Source organism: Nelusetta ayraudi, unplaced genomic scaffold (assembly GCF_046127955.1).
Source record: "Nelusetta ayraudi isolate G7.1 ecotype Tasmania unplaced genomic scaffold, CSIRO-AGI_Nayr_v1 ptg000017l, whole genome shotgun sequence".
Classification (NCBI taxonomy): Eukaryota; Metazoa; Chordata; class Actinopteri; order Tetraodontiformes; family Monacanthidae; genus Nelusetta; species Nelusetta ayraudi.
This window is the reverse complement of record NW_027466067.1, coordinates 3,361,755-3,377,500: the sequence shown is the minus strand read 5'-3', so window position 1 is coordinate 3,377,500 and position 15,746 is coordinate 3,361,755. Positions and strand designations below refer to the sequence as shown.

Here is a 15,746-nt window from a genome sequence, read left to right as displayed (position 1 = left end):
CCTGCCCCTGACTTTTAGATGTTAAAGGAGCAACAATAAACCATCAACAACAAAAACAACCACCATAAATTCATCAGAAAGCGTTCAAACTTCATCATCCACATTTCAGAAGCCATGACACACACACAGACAGAGAAGAAGGATGAGGAAGAGGGGTAGGGGGAGGAGGAGGAGGAGGAGGGCCATTTCCTGCCGTCCATTAACCGAGTCGCCACCGTAAGAGCAGAGAGAAGGCAGTGCTGATGCTCTCCATCACTGTGGAGACACAAGAGCTTCAGACAGAAGAACTCAAAGGGGGGCTGGCAGGTTAGCAGCTCAATCGCGACGGTAAAGTGATTTTACCATGTCAATGCTGAAAAGTACTGCCTTTCAAAGCCGTTCTCCCCCCCCCCCTCTAGAATAATTCAGATGTGGGGGAGGAAGGAGAGCGTGAGGAAAAACTGCAGCTTGGAAAAGCAAACAGCCCCAGAGGATCGCTTGAGACACCGCAGAACTGACATGATTATTAGAGGGAAAAAGCTCGATGAAGCTGCGACGGTTGGACATTAGGGGAAGAGAACACTGAGCTCCTGGCCTTTAAGCTGAGGCTACACTGCCCCCAGAGGTAAGAACTGGTATTACAAAAGACAAGGGCAACGGAGGGAAATAACTGGTGCATTTTCCCTCAGAAATAACAAGGAAATCATCAGAGTCATGGCATCAATCAATCATTGGGGGGGACGGGGGGGGGTCCGACACATTTGACTGAGCTCTTGTGCAGAGGAAATAGGAGAAACGAGACGAGGACGATGAGCTCCGTTAAAGGGAGAAGGAGGATTTCCACATGGGACAGACGGCCGCAGTCCACCTCAATGGCAACAAGTTTGACCGCCTGAGCGACAAAATTACCTCTCGACGGTGGGAAAAAACAAAAACTGCGCCTGATTGGTGGATAAGAGGGTCGAAAACACTGCAAGCGGCGGTGCGGTGCGGTGCGGTGCGGTGGGGCAAAACCCGAGCAACGACCTCGGCGGTGCGGGCTGCTGGCTGCGGACGGTCTAAAGCCGGACTGGAGCCCAGATCAAACATCTGCAACATCTGGCTCTCATATGGTGACTCAACAACGTGAGTCAGGAATAAAGTTCGCGTCGGAGGGGGGGGGGGCCGGCACGGACTGCCTGTGGTCCGCAGCTTCCCGCTGCCTCCCTGTCATTAGGGCGGCTTTCTCAGGATGAGAATAACACCCGGGGGGAGGGGGGGGGGGGGTTGAGGGCATGAGAGGAGCTCGCTGGCACCAACAGTGTGGCCCCGCTCCCAACAACCAAACAAAGCACAGGAGAAAAACAGAGAGAGGTTACATGACTGCAGTCAAGGAAGGGCAGACGGTGATTTTCTCACAGGAAGAAACCCAATGGTAATGAAACAGTGAGAGGAACGGTCCAAGCCAAAAATCTGAAAGTGTCTCAGGCAACAATCTCATTTCAGTGGATATTCCTGCCCAATCCACAGAGCCTTTGCACCGGAACACAGAGCGCTGCAGTCTGGTGGAATGCCGAGTGGAGCCGGATGAGGTGAAGTCCGAGTCAGTCGGTCCATTCTGGAGGCAACAATAAAAACCAGGACCCGTTTTACCGGTGACGTTTGTCCCAGTCCGCTCTGCTTGACTGCACGGTCAGGATTACTCTTCCATTCTAACAGGGCAGCCCGTCTAGAGAGGCATCTTCAATTATAACAATAAGAAAAGAAAATTCTGGTGTTTTCAAAGACTTTCAAACAGCGGAATCAACGAGAGTCTCGATGGGAATAAGCAGCGGCACGGCTGGAATTCTTCACGAGATGCTTCTGCGGCTGACCTCGGCCCTGCTGCCCAGGTCTCCTGACTGGAGCTTTAGCACAGTTGACTGGCCACAAGCAAAGCAAAGCGGAGGCGGCTCGGCTCGGCACCGCCGGTACCGCCTGCCAGGGGAAACAAGGCGAGGAACAGGAGCCAGGTGACGCGCGGGACCACCGGGCTTCAACACACGACAGCACTCAGCTCTGATTCATCAGTTAGAAACCAGCTTTTGTACAGCCAATACTGGGAGAAGGTTCCTGTAAACCAGCACCAGGGATGCACACACACACACACACACACACACACACACACACACACACACACACACACACACACACACACACACACACACACACACACACACACACACACACACACACACACACACAGGCGATGAACCTGCTAAGATCTCGGTCTGAATCAGTCCTACATGCAAAGCTGCAAACTTAAAGCCCTGACGCAAAACTTCCCGTTCCAAAGATTTCCAACCGCAACTCCCCACCAGAGCCGGCGGTACTGCAAATCAGCCCTTTGTGATGTCACAATTTGCACCACCTCGCGGTGGCCTGTTCCAACATGTCCAACACGGCCGTCAGTTTAAGCAGGAACAGGGGAGAGCGTGAAGCTGCGAGACAAAAACCATGCGAGAACGAGTGTGATGTTGTTCCTTCGGAGAGGCCGAGAGAGGCGAGTGTGTGAGTGTTAACAGTGTGTCAGTGTTAACAGTGTGTCAGTGTTAACAGGAGAGACGCGACGGCTCCCTGAGTTGAGCAATAACATAAAAGGTAAAGGACGCACGTGGAGAGAGACTGAAGGAGGGGACGCGTTTCTGCGGATCACACATACGGACTCCACACACAAAAGTTTGATTTGGATTTCTTTTTTTATGCCAAGCCCGACTAAAACTGGAGGAACCTGCACGAGTCCTGGGTGAATTCAGGAGAGGGTCAACTTGAAGGTCAGGGGACTGTATGGGTGTAGTGTACTGGGTGTCCGTGGGTACTAAGAATACTACTCTGCACCAGTGGAGCTGTATGGCGCCAAGCAGGAGCACTGCTGGGACACACGCATGCACAGAGGGCGTGGATGGACGTTGGTTTGCGGAGGATGAAAACTCGATGGGAGTCGTTCGTTCTTCAGTGTCCATCTTCCAGTCGTAAAACACACATTGTAAGCCTCGGTCCCAGAAAGCGTGATGATGAAGAAGTGATGATGAGGTGTGTCTGGCTTAGGAGGCTGCGCCGTGCTCCTTTTAAAACCCCTCCGCGGCTCTCCGTCCTCGGACCGGACCGCTGATCCTCCAGCGCTCAGAGCGGCGAGCCGAGGGGTCGGGACGTGAGCGTCCTCCCTCCCTCCCCCCCTCTCGCTCCCACCCCCCTCCCTCCGTTGGGGGAACCCTCCTCCACGATGCATCTTCTCCTCCGCCTTGAAAGTCTCTTGTCACCCGAAAGCGGAACCGGCGAATACCGTAAATACCGTAAACCGAAAATATTTCCTTGTCAGTGTTTTTTCCACAGCGGAAAGAGAGACAGAGGCGTTCGCAACCTCTCTGCCTCTCGTCCAGGTCCGACAGGAGGCTCCTCTCTTTCTTTGTCCGTCCGTCCATCTGTCCGTCCGTCCGTCCTCCTTTCCGTCTCCGAGTCCTGGTCTGTGTTGTTGCACCACTGGAGGCCAGGCGGCGGGGGGGGAGAGGGGGAAGGGGAAGTGGAGGCGCTGTTAGGATGCCTTGCCCAGCTCTATCTTCTTCTGGATGACCCGAGCTGAGTGGTAGATGAGCGAGTCAATCAGGCCGGCGACTGTTGAGAGAAGACAAGGACGTCAGGTCGACGCGGCGGTTAAAAAAAAAAAAAAAAATCGGACCCTTGACATTCCGGCGGCGGCGGCGGAGGGGACTGACCTGTGAACACTCCCCCGATGATGGCGCAGACGCCCGTCAGGAAGTGCGTGAATGACCTGAGCGGAGCGGACACAGAGGGCAGATTTAGCATTAGTTTTTCCCCCCAATGGACGTTAACAGTTTAAAAAAAAAAAAAAATCCTACCTGTGTTTCTCTGTGAATTTCACCATCATTGGTGACAGCTCATATAAAACAAAGACGCCGGGCAGCCCCTGGTCCCCTATGAGCCCATTGACCATTTTCTCATGCCTTGTCACGGAGAACTGGTTTGTTTTAAGCACCTGAGAGAAAGAAAGGGGACATTGTTTAAGGATTTTGAAAGAAGCTGTCTTGCATGAGGAGTAAGCTCACCCTCATCACCCCACCCTAAAAAAAGAAAATCATTGCACCTTTCTATATATCCTAGCATAAATAGAAAGATACGTTTATTACAAAAAAAAAAAAATCATAAAACAACCAGAACATTTCATATCTAATAAACTCTTATCTTTGACAACTCAAATAGGTTTGGAATGAGAGCAGAACTTCATGAAACATTTTTTTTTACTCACCTCTCCGTCAGTTTTCACGTAGATGGTAGGAACTATTTTTACAAAGTACTGGTACATCATTGAAGCTGCAAGAAAAAAAAAGCCAAAAGTTGCAATTAAAGCGAAGGTTTGGAAGAGATAAAATATTTCACCAGACAGCCGCTGATAATTTGGAGGACACGTTTTAAAAGGTGGCGCTCAGGACACTGGCTTGTATTCTATGTATGAACCACTGTTGGGCGCTGTTGTTCTCCACTAGCTGAATTCTCATCGACTCGTTTCCTCTGTCTTTTTCACCTTCCTCCTTCCGGTTATGGAGGTCTGCTAGAAAGACATTTAAACTCCACCGTGCTTCGAGTAGGATTAATTCTCCAGTTATCCATCAGAACCCACGTCCTGTAACAGTTTAAGATCACGGTAAGGTCGGCGTTTTATCGACTTTGATGTTGCGTGTGAAATTACCGCGCAGTGTTTTTGGCAGAACGAGCCGTGTTTATGTGTCAAGGCCACAGGTGACGTTAGCATGTTAGCATTTTGCGCTGCTATCGCCACATGAAACGACGTGTCGTCACTAAACGGTGTTTTGCACTGCGGTCAGTTGTTGCCTCTTGAGGCATGTGTTTCTAATAAATATACCGGTAACGCATCCATGTGACTTTTTCTTCTCCCTTATAATGCAAATTGGCTTAATAGAGGCGACGGTGCATGGCGCTGTTAGCTTAAGCTAAGGGGCTAACCGGTTAAACAGTGACGGCTGCCTCAAGTTCAGTGAATCACTTGAATCACTGCTAGCCTGGGGCAGCAGGAACCTGTTAGACACCCCTAATCAAATAAGCCACCGATTAAGTTAACCGGTGAATAGGAGTGTGACTGTCACGCAGAAGCATGGTTCTCTTCACAGCAGACGCTTCTTTAAAAGAAAAAGAAAAAAACACATCAGAAAACAAGCTAGCGAGTGGCATTTAGTAATTATTAACGCCACTGTCACGTGGTTTGGGGCGATATAAAGGCATAGGCACGTCTGGTCGGGACATTTTGCATTAGTTTGTGGGATAATTTGCACAGCAGATGCCTGAAATGCCTCCCTTCGATCTCTGTGGTTCCCTGACCTGTGTTCACATACACTACCAGTCACAAGTTTGGACACCTTTTTTAATCGTTACGACTTTCTACATTGTAAATTGATACTGAAGACATCAAAACACGTTAAATAACTCTGGATGTGAGCTCTTAAAAATATAACTCCAGCTGTTCTTCATGCAACCCTGTGTTTCCCCCGACTAGATGCCGGTGGCTGTAGGTCCGTACGGTCAGGGTCAGAGTCAGCCCAGCTGCTTTGACCGGGTGAAAATGGGCTTCATGATGGGGTTTGCGGTGGGGATGGCTGCTGGAGCCATGTTTGGCACTTTCTCCTGTCTCAGGTAACCTGACCTCTAAGCTCTCTGTAAACTGTCTATTGCTAAATTGCAATCGTGGTAAAAAGCCATCGATGTTTCTGCCTTAACAGGATCGGGATGCGCGGCAGGGAGCTGATGGGAGGAGTCGGCAAGACCATGATGCAGAGCGGCGGCACGTTTGGCACCTTCATGGCCATCGGGATGGGCATCCGCTGCTGAGAGCGGCCCACCTACAGGGTTATGGGACTTTTCCAGTGGCTTCAGCCACAGCGCTGTGTGCACACTTTCACCCAACGGATTAGTTTGGTCAATAAAGCTGACATGTACCCCACGTTTCTCAGAGTGGAAATTACGCTGTGTGATGCCGAAGCCCCGATCATGGCGAGCACTTAAAAAGAATCACGAAGAAAGTCTTTGCCGGCGCTCTTCTCCCTTTTTTCCTTCCAATTGCTTTGGTTCTTGTCCTGTATTTCCTTTCTGATTGTTTTATAATTGTGACAAATACAGCGAAGCATGCGTTCTCATGGCCCACGTCTGATTGCCTCACAAAACATTAAAAGACCACGTCAAAAACACAATGTTGTTTATCTCAAGCATATGTGAAAAGTACTTTGGATGCTCTGATCTGGCTTGGTACTGCAGGCAAAAGCCCAACCTCATTATTCATGTCAAGCACAAACTAAGGGTCCCATAGATCAAGTTCTGCATGTTCCATTGAAGTCATGCGGACATGAAATCACAGATCGTGTGTGTCGACTGACCTTGTGGCGCCAAAACGTTTGTGTCATCCAGAGGGTTCACAATGCCGGGGTAATCTTTCCCAAATGACAGGTGTTTTATCAGATGAGTCATATTAATCTGAAAAATAAATGAAACCACCAACAACGGTTACCAACATTTTCAGTACAATTTGTTATTGAATAATTCATCATTCATGGGTTTGAAAGCCACTTAGTTGGGGGGGGGTCACTGAAGCAACACTATTTACAAAGTGCAGTGGCAGAACAACAGATTAGAGAGTAAGAGTTCACTTACATTGTCCAAGCCAAAGCTCTGCAGGTCATGTACTGCAAGAAAACAAACCAGTTTACTCATTAAATTCCAAATTCATGTCACACGCAGTCAGTCAAGAAAAACAAATGTATCCTAACGGTTCTGTCAGAGTTGTGAGTTGGTCTTTTTAGTGTTTGTTAGTGCCCAGCAAACATTGGTGTTTCAAGATGGAAAAGCACTGGAAATGACTCAGGCCAATTCTGAGGCTTTGCTGGTCATAAATAATAATAAAAGAATCCGAGCCTCGTACTGTGGAACTGCTAGGCACCAAACTCAAATGAGTTCCCCAGTTCAAACACCTTATCACGACCATAAACAATCCCTTCGATTACCAAGTCAGTCCATCTATTCACCTCGAGTTGATGATTTAATTTAAGACTGGCCTTTGTTTTCTTTTGTCCTCTTGCAAGGAAAACGTGTGTCCTTTCACTGTGATATTCATGCTTCAATCTCTGTGCGACGCTCCTCTGTGCTGCCTATCAATGAACAGGTGGTGCTAAAGGAACAAGGCCCTTTTTAAGTCAACTTCATAAAAACTACAAATAAAGAAGCACTTACTTTCCACAGCGTGCACTGCAGAAAGAAGAGAAAAGAGTCACTATAAAGATGCAGGTAGACAATTGACTAATGGTAGGGTGCTGGGTGGGAGGGGCTGCACAACACTGACAAGATGCTTTTAATGGAGGTGGTGGCAGTGACGGGGTGAAATGTTCAGAGTTTTGTTCTGTCCGATGCTCAGCTCAAACACGATCGAGTCAGGACAAGCTGGGGAGAACATTTCTAATGGTTTTTAGTGTGATGAGATCGTAGAATATTCTCTCACTGACTCAGAGTAGCAGAGATGGGGTTGATGTGGCGTACGAATCATATCAGGTTGAATCTTAAAACAAGTGATTCTTGTCTCTTGTTTCTGGTGCAACAAACATCACATGCACTCCTCTCTTGTCACGGAGCCAGAGGGACGGAAATGAGCTCAGGAAACTAACAGCGACAGCTTTCTTTATCCGAACATCTTCGAGACTCACTGCTCGCACTTCAGTGTGGCCATTTTTTGTCACTGAAAGCAGTTGCTGGAGATTTATTTCAGCTTTTCAACGCTGTTAATTTCCATCACTGACTGCGTAAAACAGTGAAGGAGAAACAGGACAGACAGGAAAGGGAAGAAGGGTGTGCAGTGAAAAAAAAATGTCAACACACTCCGGATGCAAAGTGTGAGAAAACAATAGCTTTTAAATAGTTGTTGGTATTTGTATGCGTTAGATGATCGAGACCTTGGTGTTAAAAATTAGGACACGAAGGACACAAAAGACAAAGTATTTCATGACATTTCCCAAATGGTGTGTAATATATCCACAATAGTGCATTAATTAAAGCAACACTGCCGATGACGACCTGATGTGCAGACAGCAAACTATGGCCAGGATGCTGACAGAGGCTTCAAGAGGAATGAAAAATAATTTCCTGACGCAACACTGGCAAGATTTAAACTGAAGCTCGGCAGAGACTGAACAAGATGCAACAGTCGCCAGTGTTGGCCAAGGATCAATGGATTTCTATGGTGGAGATTGATGAACGAGTCCAGACAGATGAAGATGTTTGTCAGTAAAGTGTCTCTGAACAGCTGTTATTTCAGAATAATAAATAATAAACTCTTTCCTTTATGAAGGAGAGTGACGAGTGACTCTGATCAGGAAGTGAAAAATGAAGATTGAGTTTTTGATTCTTAATTATAGGGAATTCATTGTTATCTAGTTGTGAACTTCCCTCTGTTTTTGACTTGAGAAAGTGACAATTGTGAATAACGGAACTGAAACTCAATAAATATTTGAGTGTAAATATCACAGAGCAGATTAACACTTCAGGTATTTATCTGTGGGTGTGTGTGTCTTAATACTGCGGTTTCTCAGAGGGTTTCTCAGAGGGTCTTACCGTGGACATGAGACTGCTGGAAACTTTTTCCTGGCGCAAAATGAAAGTTTCCTGCTACCTGAAGACAAAGAGGAACGTTTTAGACACAAATATTTAAAATATTAAAAAAATAATTTTAAAATAGTTTGGCTCTAAAATTGTACTCATAATCCACAGGGGGGCGTTCCTACCTTGTTGACCTCCAGGAAGCCGTAGACCTGGCAGCCTTCGTTCTTCTGCTCCTGCATCTTCTGCGTGAATCCCTCCCTCTTGCACTGCTCGATGGTGTCTGCGTTCTTGAAGGCCCAGCCTCGCCGCCGGTACGCCTCCCGCACATCGTCACAGGTGTTGCAGCACCTGGACAAGAAGTGGAATTGATCATTGCAAGTTGCAAGTCCAAGGTCTTCTCCTTCAGATTCTTTACTGAGCTTTCCCACTACTAAAGCAAAATAAAAGAAACTGAGCATCAAACAGTGATGGAAACTGTCCCGGTATGCGCTGGTGTCTTACTTGAGGTCATCGCTCTCAGCCCCATAGCAGCTCTCACACCTGTTGGGGTCCAATTTGCTGGGGTCAAAGACCTCAGCGTCATCAGTGGTTCCCAACTCTGCGCCAAACACACAAAGCAAAACCCAACCACTCAGTCGGCCTGGAGTTGTTGCTAATCTGATGTGGCCACAGAAAACGTCCAAATCCAAATCCAATCTCTGGCTGTGTGAATAATGTCCATAGGGCAGCTTCTCTCTGAAAACTTTTCTCATCCACTCTTTCAACTCTTTAAAATGAAGCAAATTATTCTGCTTTGAAAAGCAGAATAATTTGAATCGCTTGCAGTTGATCCACATCTTATATTACAGCGCAGAACGTATTCCCGCAGTGAGGGGAAAGGTTTGACCTCACCGCTGCCCTCTGCAGCTGTGGATCGGTGTTTGTGTTGCGCCAGCGTTGTTTACCGTGTTTCTCCGCCTCGTGCGAGACGGGTTTCAGGTCTTTATCCAGACGCTGTTTGAACAGATTGTGCTCAACGTCCAGCTGCTGCTCGCCAGCGACGTCCATCGCGTCTATACTCAGATCTGAACAGGCACAAGAAAATAAACAGGGGGAGGGGGAGAGGGAAAGAGAGAGAGAGGGGGGGAGAGGGAGAGAGAGAGAGAGAAAGAAAGAGAACGAGAGAGAGAGAGAGAGAGAGAGAGAGAGCGAGATAGAGAGAGAGCGAGCGAGAGCGAGAGCGAGCTGCAGTGAGTGGGTGATATTTTATCTCCAGCATCATCATCAGCAGGGGACGGTGGGCCAACTTACAGGCACACGGCATGTGAGGGAAGGTGACGTCGATGTTGATTTTCAGCTTGTCTCCCCGTGACGTGTCGACGTAGAGCTCAGGGTGAACCTGCAGGGGGCGAACGGTTGACAAGAATTCCTTTAACATGTCCCTTTCCGCTACAACTGATCCGTTTGCATCACAGCCCGTGCACGGCGAGACCACAGGATCCTGACAGAAGCAAACGACGCTGTGCTCACTCTCAGGATAAAGGAAGTGCTGTAAGGAACGAGGCTCATTATCAAACTCCAAAAAAAACATTCTCATGATCTTCACTGAGCTTTGAAATGGCTTCAACTTTGCTCTTCTACCTCACAAATGATATTGTGGTTTTTGCTATTCAACTATTTGATTCCTTTCATTCTAGCTTGTTTTTCCAGACAGACGTGCTCTGCCTCCCAGTAGCCATAAATTCAACTCGACTGTCAAGGTAATTTCCCCCCCACCCCCAAGAAAATGTGACAAAAGTATATATTTTTCAAGGTTCAAATCAGCTTCATGAGCGCAAAGTTAGGAAACACCTCCAACACTTCTACAAGAAGAAAATTCCACAATCAAATTCAGACTTGTGGCACAAAAGAAGTCATTGGAAACAAACTCAGGAATTCTTTCTTTCTTCAATCTGTCGGCACACCGACCTTCACTGAACATGCTCTTCCTTTCGGCATCGTGCGATGCACAACTAATTAAACAGCTGTAGAAACTCAACTACCTGCAGTGGGGCAGCAGAACCGAGATCCTGTCATCAGATTTAAATGTTTACTGATCAAGAGGAGGGCGTGTGCGATTGCACATGAATCATTAAAAGATGAGCCGGCCAAACATCTGCACTACTTACCACAATGGAAAGACAATTTCTGTTTAAATCTCCCACAACAGCCATGTTAGTTAATCTAGACCATAATAGTTTCAGTTATGAATCCATACACACTGCTGAGCACAACTAATAAGATTTTTTAGCAGATGGATATGACAAATGTGGAGAAAACATATATTTTTAATATCAAAGCAAGTAAGTAATGTTGTAATTTTATGATTTTTATTTAATTTTTTTTTACCAGAATAGCCCGAATGAAGGACCAATCAGACCTGTCAGACAGGATGCTCTACTGCAACACCTGAGAACTGCTCTGCTTTGCGACTTGTGCAATTCTTTGAAGACACGTCAGGTTAAATAATGTTGAAATCATCACACACAACATCATGCATTCAATCCGTAGAGTTTAGTATTGGAAAAAAAAAAACTATTTCAATGCATGTCAATTTCATTTCAGCAGGAGGGGATGAAAATAATCACAGCGGCACCGTGGCTGAACTGACCTCTTTTGTGAGATAGTACTGCAGCTCCGAGACAAACAGGATTAACATGATGACGCCGCTGATGATGGTCACTGCGGCGACACAGAGGAAGAGCGTGGCGTTAGAAACCCCAAAAACCCAGCTTAGACAGGGAGAGTCAGACGTTATTGGGAAAAATAATCCCCCACGAGTGATCCTTGATGGCTTCAAACAGGAAAAACAGGAGAAGGTTCCCGCGGTTAAAAAAAAAAAGACACACATTAAAATAATAAAATTTTGAGCTTTGGTGTTATCTGTCGTGATAAAGTCAGGTTATAATGTATACAGTTGGAGGGTATTTGCAAAAGGAGTGATCAATAAATGCTGCTCACAGCTAACAGGTTTCAAGAGAAAACCCAAAAAGAAAAAAACCCTCTTAACTACACTGAGACAATGAAACATTTACAACGTGGCCGTCAAAGGTGCACATCCAGCGCTTTTAAATCGGTCCCTGGACAAAAAGAGATACGGGATGAACTGTTGTGATAACGTTTAGACATTTCGTTTTACTTCATTTAAAATATAACTCAATATTAGACCAGGATAGTTTCATGATCATTTTTACATTCTCATCCAGCATAACCAGAGTTAGGATCAAATTTAGCTCATTTAGAAGAAGAAAACCACCAGGTCAAGATAATGCTTGCCTCCACTACGGGCTGGCTGAGCTTCACTTAAAACTGTAATTAACTTTTCAGGCTAAAAAAAAAAAAAAAAAAAAAAAACTTCAATTACAGGCCACCCAAAACTGAAATTCTGAAAATGTTCCCGTCTTTGAGATAATTCTAACAAAAACAGACTGTATCTGAACGACTCATTAAAAAAAAAAAAAAAAAAAAAACTAATTTACTTATTCTAACACTGGACGTTTAGCTCCCTGTTAATGTCAACGTTAGCATTTCTATCACCACCACCCTTGTCGGATGAAGCTGACAGTGAATCGAATAAATGAAAATTCTCCCCTTTTAGTGCTCTGACACACTAAGCTATGAAACGTGCAATTGTGAAAAGAGCAGTGAGTTTTATTTTGAATTCCTTCCCATTTCACTGAGAAATGAGTGGGTTATCCTTGTTGTTAGCCTCTGATGCTAACAGGTAGTGTACAGTGAGCGGCAGCAGCAGCTGCTGCTGCTGTTGCTCCGTGGAAATAATTCCTCTTACCGGTCGCTCCTCCCCACGTCTTTACCCTGAAATCCTCCAGAGTTTTGGGATAAGCGTCAAACTGCTTCAGTTTGTTAAAAGTGTCCATTTTCTGTAGCTGGGAGCCACAACGAGCTACAAACGGACGCCGACAAATTCCAGCACTACAGACTCGGCGATCAATGGTTTTTACTTCCGGAACACACGCGGGGCACGGCTAAGCCAATCAGAGCAGGCCGCGTGAAGTTGTCTTTTTTTTCTCTCTCTCTCTCTCTCTTTCTCTCTCCCCCGACCAAAGGTCAATTAAATACAGGTAAAACTTAAAGGAAGAACACATGGATTCAGTCGGATTTTAAAAACAAGTGTTTTCTTTTTAATAATGGTAAAATAAAGTTAAATATTTTAGTACAGGCACCACTGCCTCCGATCTATCTAAAAAAAAAAACAATAAAAAAAAACATGCTAAAAACATTGTTTAATGTTGGTGCGATATATAACACTTTAACAAAGCAGAGATATCTACATATAATATGCTCAAGTTATTACACCTTGACAGTCATGCACTGTGCAAACATACACAGTACAAATACACTGTCATTAGATAATTTGTACATCTTAGAGGGAAATAATCTATATACAATTCAACACAGACAAGAACAATTTCCTTTTATTTGCATGGCTTGATCACAAAAATAACAGATTTTGAATTTAGGTTGATGTTTACTTGTCTAAGACCATTTTCTTTTAACAGTGGGTGTTAAAAGTAAAAGATGAGAAGACACAATCAGACACGGGTCGTCTAGATTAGCAGCGCTCCCCCCGCTCGTTCACCTCGTGCCGGAGACAGGGTGCGTGGGGCTGCTGGTGGCTGTGCACGTTTGTCTCAGTCGTCAGTTGACCTCCGACCTTCTGTCTCTTCTCAATGTCGGCCACAGCCGTCTGGACCAGCTGGAGACGGCTTTCTCTGAAGGATCGCCGCAGCTTGGCCCTGCGGTTCTGGAACCAGATCTGCGGGAAAGAAAAGGTGCGAGAGGCTGTAGGTGCAAATTGATCATTGATATTGTAAATGGAAACATGTCCGTTTTGAACAAAAAAATGAAACTCCCGTGTGTGTGTGTGTGTGTGTGTGTGTGTGTGTGTACCTGTATTCTGTCCTCGTCCAGGTCCAGCCTGTCTGCCAGCTGCTCCCTCAGCTGGATTCCCGGATAGCAGTTCATCTGAAACACAGTCTCCATCACGTTCACCTGGGGGAAATACAGACACACGCTATTGAAATCAACCGTCCCCATGTCCCAAGGTTCGAGTGATCTTAGAGGGAAAGCTTTGCTCAGACTGACTGATTGACTGAATACCTGGCTGTTGGTGAAGGCGGTGCGCGGTCGGCGCCCAATGTACCAGTTTAACGTTGGTCTGTTGCTCTTTAGACGCTGAAGATGATGATGGTGTTGTTGATGCTGTTGTGGTTCAATACACCTGTTGCTGCTGTTGTTCTCCTTCTCTGGCGAAATCTCTGGTAACAGGAAACAACTATTTTACTCAATGAAACCTGGTGATATACCTAAGAACTGTTTTGTCATTCGAAAGTTTCTTGATGGAATTTAAAAAACACAAAACTTATGACTGATGACTGTTAAAGTAAAATGAATGATTTTATCATTTCATGTTTCCTTCCATTTGTTTTTTTGTTTTTTTTAATAATAAGAAATATTTGTACTTAACACAAAGAAAAAACACACTTAGTATAGATACCAAATTTGCCAGCTAATTGAGGTGATTAGTACTAAATTGTTCGGGGGCCCCAACAAGGATGAGCAAAACAGTAAATTTGTTGTCAAGAAGTGACTTTTACCTTTACTATTTAAAAATATATCCTGCCTTCTTTTTTCTTTTCCAGCAGCAATTTAGTCTCATTTGTGCCAGTCATCATTTCAAGAATTAACTCTATATATATATATATATTTTTTTTTTATATCAAATAGACTGTGACTTGTTTCACAAATTAGCCTTGTAAATCATATTTTTAAAAGTGTTCCATCAAATCAAACATCTCTCCTTCACTTCATTCCTTACCTGCCCAGGGTCGGTGAAGTTTCGAATCTCTGGATGTTTCCTGCTCCAATCCCAAAATTCTCTCGATGGAGAACGCCGGCCTTGGCGCTGTCACAGGTGTGGACGGCATGATGAGTTCTAAACCAAATCGCCAGCAGCCCTGAGAGACGAGGTGTCCAAACAATAACTAATAACAAACACAGCGAAGGAAGCTGCTGCTGCTGCTGCTGCTGCTCAGACTTCCCTCTGACTGATAGTAAGTGAAGCTGTGGTCGGTGGAGGAGCTGAGCTGATGCGAGGTGCACGTGAAGCAGCAGGACGACAAACTGCTCACCGCTGGTTTTAAATAGGGAGTGGAGGATTTACACTGGCCACCAATTAGAATTAAGAGGCGTTTTCCATGTGAATGAGGTTCCCCAAGGTTCCACACAGCTGCTAATCTTGCCTCTGCATGTGTGTGTGTGTGTGTGTGTGTGTGAGCGAGTGTTTCGTCGCTGAGGGGCAACATATTTAAAGTTTCAAAAACACACAAGCGAAATAAAACCACACGCAAGCTCTGCGAGCCACTCTGTGCACGACCGTGGGTGAGTTTTCCCAAATGGGCTGAGATTATGGGATGAGGAGCCTTTTCAAAAAGTGATGCCAGCGTCACACGAGGACAAAGCGCACTTGTGGCCTTTTCTTCGGGATTACCAAAGTAGAAAATCAGTTTAGTTTTCAGACTGCACCGCAGCCACCCCCTCTGCTGCGACTCCGACAATAATAACAGTAATAGAAATAATAATGGCAGAAGTCATGATCCGCTGAGATGGGTTAATGCTATTAGCCTAATCTGTGCGCGTTGTGATGCAGATGACTGTCGTCGTGTGTGAATGCAGGTCGAAGCAGCGGGGAGGGAAAACCTTTTCAGCAGCAGATTAGCTCCTAATGAAGGCCCCGGGCAGCTTTGAAACAACAGCACACTTGTTTGTTTAACACCTAATACTAGTTTAAAAAAAAGGACAGGGAGGATGTAGGGATGTAAAGACTGCAGGTGAGAGAGGGGGGAGGGAGGGATGAAGCCGGGTCGCCTCAAATCCGCCCTCAGTGCCAGTGGTAGAACGCAAGGGGACGCAAACTTTCTTTTGGAGGATGATGTGAAAATGTGAAATTAGACCACGGAAGGCCACACTGAGGAGCCACGCGGCAACAACAAGGCTGCAGGTTCTTTCCAGTGCAGTTTGCAGTCGCCTCCTGTTCAGTCCAAAGACATTGTACATAAAGATGACTGGCACATCTCAACGCTCAATAGCTGCGAGTGAGA

The 15,746-nt window shown here is 45.8% G+C and overlaps 3 protein-coding genes and 1 long non-coding RNA gene across 6 annotated transcripts in view; 1 reads left to right on the top strand and 3 right to left on the bottom strand.

Annotated features, from left to right (window-relative positions):
- Positions 1 to 12,584, bottom strand: part of ergic3 (ERGIC and golgi 3) — a 12,736-nt gene extending 152 nt beyond the window's left edge. Inside the window, exons 1-14 of one of the 2 annotated variants that reach the window (XM_076024786.1) lie at positions 12,416 to 12,579; positions 11,237 to 11,307; positions 9,898 to 9,985; positions 9,552 to 9,671; positions 9,109 to 9,205; positions 8,790 to 8,955; positions 8,620 to 8,677; positions 7,249 to 7,263; positions 6,673 to 6,704; positions 6,399 to 6,495; positions 4,262 to 4,326; positions 3,855 to 3,991; positions 3,711 to 3,766; positions 1 to 3,609 (exon numbers count right to left, since the gene is read on the bottom strand). The exon at positions 1 to 3,609 is cut by the window's left edge and continues 152 nt beyond it. In XM_076024786.1, coding sequence (XP_075880901.1) covers positions 3,530 to 3,609; positions 3,711 to 3,766; positions 3,855 to 3,991; positions 4,262 to 4,326; positions 6,399 to 6,495; positions 6,673 to 6,704; positions 7,249 to 7,263; positions 8,620 to 8,677; positions 8,790 to 8,955; positions 9,109 to 9,205; positions 9,552 to 9,671; positions 9,898 to 9,985; positions 11,237 to 11,307; positions 12,416 to 12,503 — 1,170 coding nt within the window. In that variant the 5' untranslated portion in view covers positions 12,504 to 12,579 and the 3' untranslated portion in view covers positions 1 to 3,529. Of the gene's footprint in view, positions 3,610 to 3,710; positions 3,767 to 3,854; positions 3,992 to 4,261; positions 4,327 to 6,398; positions 6,496 to 6,672; positions 6,705 to 7,248; positions 7,264 to 8,619; positions 8,678 to 8,789; positions 8,956 to 9,108; positions 9,206 to 9,551; positions 9,672 to 9,897; positions 9,986 to 11,236; positions 11,308 to 12,415 lie in introns of both variants that reach the window. The other variant, XM_076024785.1, reaches the window with a different exon arrangement.
- romo1 (reactive oxygen species modulator 1) lies at positions 4,498 to 6,215 on the top strand. Its single transcript, XM_076024790.1, has 3 exons — positions 4,498 to 4,657; positions 5,525 to 5,661; positions 5,748 to 6,215. The coding sequence occupies exons 2-3, from the start codon at positions 5,525 to 5,527 to the stop codon at positions 5,854 to 5,856; spliced, it is 246 nt and encodes an 81-aa protein (XP_075880905.1). The 5' UTR covers positions 4,498 to 4,657; the 3' UTR covers positions 5,857 to 6,215.
- On the bottom strand, positions 4,530 to 5,441 carry LOC142887279 (uncharacterized). The gene is made up of 2 exons (XR_012926514.1): positions 5,404 to 5,441; positions 4,530 to 5,325 (listed from the first exon to the last, which is right to left on the bottom strand). It is a non-coding gene; the product is annotated as an uncharacterized LOC142887279 (long non-coding RNA).
- Positions 12,585 to 12,742: 158 nt separating the features above from the next.
- hesx1 (HESX homeobox 1) lies at positions 12,743 to 14,704 on the bottom strand. 2 transcript variants are annotated; one of them, XM_076024789.1, is made up of 4 exons: positions 14,465 to 14,704; positions 13,747 to 13,904; positions 13,537 to 13,638; positions 12,743 to 13,428 (listed from the first exon to the last, which is right to left on the bottom strand). In XM_076024789.1, exons 1-4 carry the CDS (start codon positions 14,571 to 14,573, stop codon positions 13,285 to 13,287), a joined length of 513 nt encoding a protein of 170 aa, XP_075880904.1. In that variant the 5' UTR covers positions 14,574 to 14,704; the 3' UTR covers positions 12,743 to 13,284. The 2 variants fall into 2 exon arrangements, with proteins under 2 accessions (XP_075880904.1, XP_075880903.1); XM_076024788.1 differs by having other exon boundaries at positions 12,743 to 13,402.
- Between the last annotated feature and the right edge of the window lie 1,042 nt (positions 14,705 to 15,746).